This window comes from Terrapene carolina, unplaced genomic scaffold (genome assembly GCF_002925995.2).
Source record: "Terrapene carolina triunguis isolate 2854851 unplaced genomic scaffold, T_m_triunguis-2.0 Scaffold17, whole genome shotgun sequence".
NCBI lineage: Eukaryota > Metazoa > Chordata > Testudines > Emydidae > Terrapene > Terrapene triunguis.
In genome coordinates, this window is record NW_020664368.1 from 1236246 (window position 1) to 1247381 (window position 11136).

Below are 11136 nucleotides of genomic sequence, written 5' to 3' on the forward strand. Positions count from 1 at the left end.
TTTCTACAGTAATGATGAAGTGACCCAGAGATATGCAGCGATGGTGTCAAAATACAGCAACACCCTTGCTAAGTGACTAGAAATGTGGCTGTAACATGCAAGTCCTCTGCTGGGTGAGCCATTTCATTTCAAAGTTTGCACTTCTTAGCATACTGAAGCAGTTCCTGCTACATGTACGAAACTGCACATTGCTTTCCTGTGCTGCTGTGGTTTCCTGAGCAGAGTTTGCAGAAAAATGTGAGGCGCCTGCCTGTACCAGTACAGGCTACATTTGCTAAGGGTGATAGTACTAATACTTTAAACAAAAAGAAAAGAGAGAAAAAAAGCCTTTTCTGGAGATTATCCCTCCCCCATTGTAATCAGTGCTGATGTTCCCCAATTTAGGACCACAAAAATAACATCTCCTGCAGTAAACAGGGCACTCCGTTTTCTACCCTGAGAGTTTTATGCAAATAATGCTATGTCCTGTTTTGCATATCTGAAGAATGTATTCTTTCATTTGCATAAAGGCTCCACCCTTGAATCCTTCAGTTCCTTATTCCTCCTCCTTGTAAAATCCATACATTTTCCTTGTCAGACCCATCAATTCCCACTTTGTTTCCCCTCCGTTCCCATGTCCACAACTGGTTCTGCATTGGAATTTCCCCAGGTCCCTCCCAAGTCTTCCCCCTGCCCAGATCTCTGGGTCCCCGAGACTGTCTCTTCACTAGGAAAAAGGTGTGCTCATAAACTGAGTTAACTAATTCGAGTTAATCTTAGTGGACACAGCGCAGTCTGTAGGCTGCGCTGCATACAAGTCAGCAGGCCAAGTTAAAGATGAAGGCCCAGATCCTTAAATGTACATGCCTAATTCCCATTGAATTGATTTGATTGATTTAACTTAGGGGCCCCCAAAATGCAGCACAAATATCTGGCAACCTGCCCCCGAGTCCTGGCCGGCGACGCAACAGGGCTCAGGCAGGCAGGCTGCCTGCATGCTGTGGCTGGTGGCCCCATGCCACTCCTGGAAGCAGCTGGCTGCTGGCACGTCTCTGCACACCCCTGGCAGGGGGGGAGGTGGCTTCGTGCGCTGCCCCTGTCCCGGGCAGAGCACGGAGACCCACTACCCCCTCGCCCCAAGGGGCGCACAGAGATGTGCCAGCAGCAGGGCTAAGGTGGCTCCCTGCCCGCTCTGCCTCCCTCCCTCAGTGCCGCTTCACTCCCGGAAGCGGCCAGCGTGTGTGTGTGTGTGTGTGTGCTGCCGCCGCGCCGATTCCATAGCTCCCATTGGCCGAGAACTGCGACCAATAGGAGCTGCGGGGGCGGCGCCTGCGGGCAGTGGCTCACGGAGACCCCCGTTCTCCCCCGCCTAGGAGCCGCTGCTGGAGGGGTGTGTGCACCGGTCGCTTTGGGAGCTGCACTGCCTGAGGTAAGCACTGCCCCCCTAACCCCCTCCAACACCCCAACACCCTGCCCCAGCTCAGAGCCTGCACCCCACATCCAAACTTCCTGCCAGAGCCCACACCCAAACTCCTGCCGGGGCCCTCACCCCTCCTCCCACACCTCTGCCCCAGCCCACAGCCCGCCCCCATATCCAAACTTCCTCTCAGAGCCCGAACCCCTCCCTCCTCCCCTACCCCAACTCCCTGCCCCAGCCCAGATCCCGCACCCAAACTTCTTCCCAAAGCCCGTCCCCCATGCTCCCCATCACACCACAACCCCCTGCCCCAATCAAGGTACCTCACTTTATTTTCATTTACTTCCCATTACTTAAAATATAGGAGGAGGATGAAGAAAAAAAGAAAGAAAAACGGGGACGGGAGATAAGAGAGAATGTTCTTTTGCTTGGCTGGGTTCCCGGTGGGGGGGAGGGGCAGGGGCTGAAAATGAAGCTGTGCACAGGGCCCCACTAACTCTAAATCCACCACTGAGTTACGTGGTCCAAACTTTTCAAAAAAAGAGGTATCAATATTAGGTTCATTAGGTTTGGGGTATGAGAACTGGTGGAAAGTTAACTGACAACATTTTTTCCCCATAGAAAAATATCATTTTGTCAAAGCTGAAATGGTTTTCAGAAACGTATCTGTTTCGACAATATGGTCTCAGGTCCAAAATAGAATTTCTGGTCAAAACAAGAAAGCCACTTCCCCAGAACAGTCACTAGCTGGGTGGGTAAGGCACACACCTGGTTGGAATGGGGCAGACCCACGTTCAAGCTCCTAGTGAGGCAAATAGAAAGGAGCATAAACGCTGCCAAATTAAGTGCAAGAATGTAATAAGAAAAGCCAAAGAGGAGTTTGAAGAACGGCTAGCCAAAAACTCCAAAGGTAATAACAAAATGTTTTTTAAGTACATCAGAAGCAGGAAGCCTGCTAAACAACCAGTGGGGCCCCTTGATGATCGAGATACAAAAGGAGCACTTAAAGACGATAAAGTCATTGCGGATAAACTAAATGGATTCTTTTCTTCAGTCTTCACAGCTGAGGATGTTAGGGAGATTCCCAAACCTGAGCCGGCTTTTGTAGGTGACAAATCTGAGGAACTGTCACAGATTGAAGTGTCACTAGAGAAGCTTTTGTAATTAATTGATAAACTTAACATTAACAAGTCACCGGGACCAGATGGCATTCACCCAAGAGTTCTGAAAGAACTCAAATGTGAAGTTGCGGAACTATTAACTAAGGTTTGTAACCTGTCCTTTAAATCGGCTTCTGTACCCAATGACTGGAAGTTAGCTAATGTAACGCCAATATTTAAAAAGGGCTCTAGAGGTGATCCCGGCAATTACAGACCGGTAAGTCTAACGTCGGTACCGGGCAAATTAGTCGAAACAATAGTTAAGAATAAAATTGTCAGATACATAGAAAAACATAAACTGTTGAGCAATAGTCAATATGGTTTCTGTAAAGGGAAATCGTGTCTTACTAATCTATTAGAGTTCTTTGAAGGGGTCAACAAACATGTGGACAAGGGGGATCCAGTGGACATAGTGTACTTAGATTTCCAGAAAGCCTTTGACAAGGTCCCTCACCAAAGGCTCTAATGTAAAGTAAGCTGTCATGGGATAAAAGGGAAGGGCCTTTCATGGATTGAGAACTTGTTAAAAGACTGGGAACAAAGGGTAGGAATTAATGGAAAATTCTCAGAATGGAGAGGGGTAACTAGTGGTGTTCCACAAGGGTCAGTCCTTGGACCAATCCTATTCAACTTATTTATAAATGATCTGGTAAACAATGAGGTGGCAAAGTTGCAGATGATACTAAACTGCTCAAGATAGTTAAGACCAAAGCAGACTGTGACGAACTTCAAAAAGATCTCAGTGATTGGGCAACAAAATGGCAAATGAAATTTAATGTGGATAAATGTAAAGTAATGCACATTGGAAAAAATAACCCCAACTATACGTACAATATGATGGGGGCTAATTTAGCTACAACAAGTCAGGAAAAAGATCTTGGAGTCATCATGGATAGTTCTCTGAAGATGTCCATGCAGTGTGCAGAGGTGGTCAAAAAAGCAAACAGGATGTTAGGGATCATTAAAAAGGGGATAGAGAATAAGACTGAGAATATATTATTGCCCTTATATAAATCGATGGTACGCCCACATCTCGAATACTGCGTACAGATGTGGTCTCCTCATCTCAAAAAAGATATACTGGCACTAGAAAAGGTTCAGAAAAGGGCAACTAAAATGATTAGGGGTTTGGAACGGGTCCCATATGAGGAGAGATTAAAGAGGCTAGGACTTTTCAGCTTGGAAAAGAGGAGACTAAGGGGGGATATGATAGAGGTATATAAAATCATGAGTAATGTGGAGAAAGTGAATAAGGAAAAGTTATTTACTTATTCCCATAATACAAGAAGTAGGGGTCACCAAATGAAATTAATAGGCAGCAGGTTTAAAAGAAATACAAGGAAGTTCTTCTTCACGGCGCGCACAGTCAACTTGTGGAACTCCTTACCTGAGGAGGTTGTGAAGACTAGGACTATAACAGCATTTAAAAGAGAACTGGATAAATTCATGGTAGTTAAGTCCATTAATGGCTATTAGCCAGGATGGGTAAGGAATGGTGTCCTTAGCCTCTGTTTGTCAGAGGATGGAGATGGATGGCAGGAGAGAGATCACTTGATCATTTCCTGTTAGGTCCACTCCCTCTGGGGCACCTGGCATTGGCCACTGTCAGTAGACAGGATACTGGGCTAGATGGACCTTTGGTCTGACCCGGTACGGCCGTTCTTATGTTCTCTACCTGAGTCTGAGTGCTCTAACCTCCAGGCTGTTCTGGGGCATTGGTCAGTCTCTCTTGAAAGATTTCAAGAGTGCTTGTTTTTGTTCTGTATCAGAATGAAAAAAATGTCAAAGCCTCAACATCTGTTGCAAAATGGAACTGTTGTCTAGCCTGTCCTCCGTGGCGTCTTTTTCAGCAGTATAAAACATTCCCAAGTCCAAATGAAACCAGTGGCAAAAGTAGTTACCCCACACCTCTGAAAGTCGGAATTTAAGTGTGTTAAATTGGGCAACCAAAAACAGGAGCACCCAAAGTCAGTTGACATTTGAAAATGTTCCTTTTGGTTCACCACATCTTTTAGGAGCCTAGTTTAAGGGTGTGGCAGATAGTTTGCCACCTCTGAAAAAAAACCTGGGCCATATCTTTAGCTGTTGTAAATGCTCATAGTTCCATTGACATTAACAAAGTTCACTGATCATCTGCAACTAAGGATCAAGCCCGCTTTGCTGAGTTGTTTACACTGCTCTAATAAGCAAGGCTGAAAACATATCTGGGGATATAGTGGGAGAGGAAGCCTTTTGCTGAAGCACTCTCTCACTGTTGGTGTGCCCCCTTGTGGCTGGGTGTGGTGTAACAGGCTTTTCCCCATCTGGTGCCCCCTGCTGACAGCTGCTTCAGCCCTGTGTTGAGCTCTCTTCCCATCACTTGTCCCTTTGACCATGTTTACTCCTGGGGGAATTCTGCACCACTGCACACACACAGACTTCATGTCCCCCACAGATTTATTTTTTTCTGCAGAAAATACATTCTGCTTGAGAGGAGCTGCAGTTACAACTTTCACCCACCAGGGGCTGCTGTGGCACCAGAACAGAGAGCAGCTGGCTCACTGTAGCAGCCAGCAGCCAATAGGGAGGAGGAGAGGCTGTGTTTCTCACAGCGCCCTGCCCGCGGGGCAGATGAGGAGGCATATGATGGCGGGGGGGGAGGGACAGACAGAGTGGGGCACACAGGGCTGCTGGGGTGGGTCACATAGACTGGGGGACTGAATGGGACTGGGGGTGCAGAGACACGTGGCGATGGGGGGCATAGGGGCAGGGATACATGGGGGTGGGGGTTGGCTGAGTGGGGGTGCAGAGTCACATGGGGAGAAGGGGAAGCTTAGTGGGGGGGTGCAAGGACACACGGGGAGGAAGGTGGCTGAGGTGGGGGTGCAGGGACACATGGGCACAGGAGCAGATGTGCCTGACTGAACGGGAGCAGTTAGCAGTCATCTAGGGGCTGCATGGGGGAGGCTCCCAACTCCCTGACAATCCCCCCCACCCCAAAAAAACCTTGTATACTTCTCCCACCCGCACAAAACAAGCCTCCAGTTTCATTCCCAGGCTCCTTCCCAGCACTTACTTCCCTCTCCCTCAGCTCCTCCATTACCCCTGACTCCCCCAAGCCTTTGCACTGCTTCTGAGGGGTGCTGGAAATACATTTCTGTATAGTAGTTTAAATGAATTATTACTCAAAGTTCTGTATTAATATGCCTAGTAAGGAATCTATTTGTCAGAAAACATTTCCTGAATCTTTTTTGTTGTTTGTATTGTTACAGACATACTTGTCAACAGGTATTTTGAAATAAATTACCAAAATAATTGAAAGTGGCATGATTATATTGTGTTATTTTGACAAATAAAATATGCAGAATTTTGCACAATATTTTGTGCAGAATTTTTAGGTGCAGAATTCCCCCACGTGTACAGGTCAGTTTAGTCTCAGCCCTTTTGTGGTAATAAAGTCCAACAAATTAAAGTTCAAATATGCTGATAAAAAGTTCTTCAGTCCTCAGAAACCTGTAATCCTCCCACCTTTCTTTCAGGGCTCTCCATCATCCTTGGCCCTTTCTCAGAGCTTCACGCCATTTTACCAGTGGCTGGTAGGGAAACCCAGCCCTCCTACTCCACTGGGCTCCAGTCCAGGGACCATAGGTCAGACTGGCAAAGTTCACGGCCCCAGACTTCTCGCTGTCACCTCCTTAGGGCACATCTACACTTAAAATGCTGCATTGGCCAACTTGCGCTGCTGTAACACTTTAATGAAGATGCTGTAAGTTGACAGGAGAGAACTCTTGTGGGTGTAGTTAATCCACCTCCTTGAGAGGCGGTAGCTACATTGATGGGAGAAGTTCTCCCACCAACATAGTTGTGTCAACACAGGAGGTTAGGTTGGTATAACTATGTTGCTCAGGGGTGTGAAAAATTCACACCCCTGAGTGATGTAGTTATACCAACATAGGTCTGTAGTGCAGACCAGACCTTAGACTTCTTCCTCCCTTACCTCACTCATGCCTTCTCCCCTACAACCTCTCTAGGTTATTCCTACTTTCAGGGCCCTCACCTGGAATCCCCCAACAAAATCCCAAACCCACAATTAAAATTTAACCCCACTTCTGCCTTCCTTGGGCTTGACCTTTCATCCCTCTTTCAGTTCCCCTGCTGTATTCCCTGACTGACTCCCAGGACTCCCTCCTTAGAAGTCCAGATGTTGCTTTCTTTCAGGGCATACCTCTAGAACCAGCTCCACCCCAGTGGCTGCTCCCTGTCTCTCCTGGCCCTATACCAGCCTTCTCTACACACAGGCAAGGATCCCAGGGCTTACTCCTCAACTGTCCTGGTCTCTCCAGTCCCAGAGAGTGACTGGAAACTTACTTTTTCTCCCCCCACAGCATTCTTCTACTGTGGGTTCCCTCTCTTTCTAATAACCACAACCCAGTTTGGCTTCTTCTCTAATTATGTCTGGCTCACCCTCCAGTTGCAATCACATGGGTTAAAATTGGTCTCTCAGGCCCACATTAACCCCTTCATGGCCTGTGTGGGATAAACACACCATTACAACTTCAAACAAGCAAAATGCTGAACTATGAGCATTTCTGCTGTGACTATACTTCCCTGAAATAGAGGAGATTTTGGGGAAAGACATCAGCCATAAAAAAATCTCTCCACAGATGCCACCAAAACCGTGTGCTCCTATTGGTTGCTGCTGCTACTAGTCATTTTGAGGACAGCAAGCCCATCAAATCAAAACTGGTGACTGAGGGTGAAGAAATTCAGACTTCCTACTTAGGAAATCTGACAGACAATCTTTTGAAATTTGCAGAGCAAATTTTTCTCCTGCCCTCAAGTTTAATTTTTTTATTAATTTTCCACCAACCAATGTTTTGTATTTGACAATGTCACATTATATACAATGTTATTAAAAGCAGACATAGCCCAAAAATCCTTTAAATACAAATTACAGGGTTCCTTTGGCAATCTCCTATCTTAGATTTTCACATTAAAAAAATTAAGGACTATACAAACATATACATACATGTAATCGGCCAGACAGACTATTGGAGTCTCTCGTGTTCAAATAAATGAAAACACTATCTAGCAAACTTCACTTTAGTGTGAATTTCCTTTATCAAAGCTATTTGTAATAAAATATGCACTACGGCCAAGATTTCCAAAAGCAACTAGTGATTTTGGATGCCAACCTGAGACAAATTTAACAAGGTCTGATTTTCGGACTGAGTGCTCAGCACTTTCTGAAATATCAGGCCTCCTTGAGTTGTCTCCAGTTGGGTATCCAAAAATCATTAGTTGTTTGAGAATTTTAGCCCACATACAGACTCTGCACCTGGATTACCAACAGTATATTAAGTCTGTGTTGCAGACATGTTCAAGAGGCACCTTTTTGTAATTGTGCATTTAACAATTACTAATAGCCAACTTAGTGTCTTGTATGTGGCAGATAGTGTAGCACTTTAAAGCACTTTTTATACCAGTGGAAAAAAGCAGTTTTACTAGCATACTTTAATCATGTTCTATTCAAATAGAAACCAGGTTACATCCACACTACTCCTCTGGGAACTATGGGTCTGTCTACACAGCACACGAGAAGGCTAGTGAGTGATCCCAAACAAACCTAAACAAAGACTCCTTTCCAAATAAAAATAGAACATTTAGGCCAGAAAGCAGCTTAAGGAGTATATGATAATTGCACAGAGAAAGTGATCCTAAACATTCCAGTATCACAAGCTATTTTCTTGTACAACATGACCTACAAGACCTCATATTTCTTAACTGCATTATATCATCAGTTTCTCTGCTGCAACCCAGATCAATTTCCATAAAGCATTCGAGTCAAAGAGTCCGTCTGAGACATGAAGCTGCTGTAACAGGATGGTGAGCAGGCATTAAAGAGAAAAGGAAGTCTGCGGAATCTAAATATGTTCCTGCAAGATCGAATGAGACGAAGTCCTTGACCATACAAGGGTCCTTTGCAGCAGTCACAGACTCTACAGCTAAGATGGAGAGAAAAATGAGTTAGAAACATTGCACATGACTATATACACAGTACATTCCAGTTCACTTTCTGCATCCTCAACTAGAAATTAAGGGATCTAGCTGGCCTCAGATTGATTCTGAGACTGATGGTTATGGAAAGTTCCTGCATTTCCTGAACTACATTGTGGTGCAGGCTGCTCTCATTCTTGTATGGCTCCAGTGGGGAAGGAGGAGAAGTGGAAGTCTGAGGCAGACAAAATGAAGATAGAGAGAGATGCAGTGCATGGGTGGAGATAGCGCTGCCACTCCCAGAAATGGAGCTGGTATTTCTTTCAACTTAGGTTGTTCTGAAGCTCACAGCTCTCTTGAACAGACTGGTTCAGTGCACAGCCTCAACATGAGGCTGCAGCAAACATTTCTGGCTGGAATATACTATAGTGATAGGTGGCAATACAGAACCCTAAGCTAGTTAAATGGATCAACGCAATCATTTGCGCATGATGTTTGATTAACTTGATTAAATGTACAGTTCCATGTATTATCAAAAATACATAGGTCTGGTATGCATTCAGATACATAGCTTAGTATACCTGCATGGGACTTGTTATATATTGACCAATAAGTAACAGCAATATTATTGATCAGCATTATTTTAGTTTAATGTGAAGATGTCAATAACTTCTCTTAGCCTATTCTGTGGCTCACAATGCATGGCATGCAGCTCCTACAGTGGAGATCTACAGAGATGGTTTCATGATGGAGAAAGTACACATTACCAGGACTAAAGCTGGTGTCGTTCTGACATTGCCAGAACAAGTGATTAGGGGCCATTGGTACGTTTCTTGTGTAACCAAAACTCCCATGGAAGCCAGAGTGGCAGCTGGAGATTTCTGTCACTTACGTGTTTAATATTTCTTGAATATCCTTTGAGATCTCAGTATATCTTTGCCACATGTTGTTTCTGGAGAAGCAAAGGGCAGCCAGATCAGTAAGTCTTTGTGGTTGGTTCTGGCTGTTCTCTTTCCATAAGAAGGGATGCATTAAATTATTTTCTGTGTAAAGGAGTTTCAGGGGAAGTTTCAAAACCTCACAAGGCAAAGCACAAAGCTGATTTCCTTCAACATTCAGACATTCCAGTGCCCTGTAATTTTAAAGACCACCAAATTATGTACACAATTCATCTCAGCTATAATTGTATACATATCCTACTTCCCACTTGCTGAGTTACTGCACCAAGATGGCACATGTATCTGTATGTATAGAAGGCTAAGTTTTTAAAAAAAAATACATTTTAAGTGCTGATGCAATGATGTGCACAAAGAATTATTTTCCGAAGTACAATTTAAACAACTAGTGCAACTGGAAATAACGAATTATGTGTGTATCCAACTGAATGCTTAAGACAGGTCTCCAAACGCACACACAGGCCATCATCAGATTTCTCAAAAACTTAATGGTAAGCGTGTATGTTCTTAACTTCACACTCTTGCTTATTAACATGTAAGTATACGTCAATATCTGCCCTTCTTCTGCTCATATAGACAGCTGCCGATATACCCACAAACTTTCTAACCAAAAACAGAGACAGATTGACCTTTTGTGGGGAAAAAAATCCTCTTGCATAGTGTCACAGTTTAGGGCAACTGCACCTGTATTCCCCCTCTACAGTCCAGCAAGGGGAACCGTTCTCAAGTTACCAGCTCTCCCAGTCATTAGTTGTTCTGGGCAGAGACCCATATCTCTCTCCCTTCTGACTGGAGTATCTCCAGGCTGCACAGTTCCCTGCCTTCACTGTGTTACTCCCAGCACAGACAAGTTGCCCAATGGCACCTACGTGCTTTCTCTTTAGGGATGGTTAACAGGTGTAATTGTTGCACTTATAAGGTATCATACAGCACTTCCTATGCAAACCTACTTTATTCTTAAGGTACAAATCATTACAGAAAAAAACATATGAAAACAATAAAAGAATCTACACACATACTAATAAATGGACCAATCCTCACCCCAGACCTAACATGGGCTCTGGAAGGAGCAGTCCTTCAACACCCCACATTAAGGGTTGCCTTTTAGAAACAAATTAATCACAGCTTCAGCTCAGAACATGCCAACAGTCATATGGGGCCTCAGTGGGCCCTGCCCTTCCAACCCTTCCCTAGAGCAGTGGTTCTCAACTAGGGAGACATATACCCCTGGGGGTCAGGGCCGGTGCAACCTATTAGGCGATCTAGGTGGTCGCCTAGGGTGCTAGCATTTGGGGGGTGGCATTTTCTTCAGCGGCGGCCGGATCTTCGGCTGCCCCGGTCGTCGTCGGCATTTAGGCGGAGGGAGCTGGGGCAGAGGGGTGTGGGGAGGGCCACCTGCAGCAAGTAAGGGGGGGGCGGCACGCAGGGGAACTCCCTGCCCCAGCTCACCTCTGCTCTGCCTCCTCCCCTGAGCACGCCGCCCCGCTCTGCTTCTCTCCCTCCCAGGCTTGTGGCGCCAAACAGCTGATTGGCGCCGCAAGCCTGGGAGGCGGGAGAAGTGGAGCAGTGACAGCGTGCTTGGGGAGGAGGCGGAGCAGAAGTGAGCTGGGGTGGGGAGCTGCTGCACGGCTCCCCGGGCGGGGGGGGG

General features: G+C 45.7%; 1 protein-coding gene across 1 annotated transcript in view; it reads right to left on the reverse strand.

Annotated features, from left to right (window-relative positions):
* Positions 1 to 8356: 8356 nt before the first annotated feature.
* The window catches only part of LOC113408109 (leucine-rich repeat-containing protein 63-like), a 47430-nt gene continuing 44650 nt past the window's right edge, over positions 8357 to 11136 (reverse strand). The window contains 2 exon segments of the mRNA XM_026660612.1: positions 8357 to 8540; positions 9425 to 9664. Coding sequence (XP_026516397.1) covers positions 8357 to 8540; positions 9425 to 9664 — 424 coding nt within the window.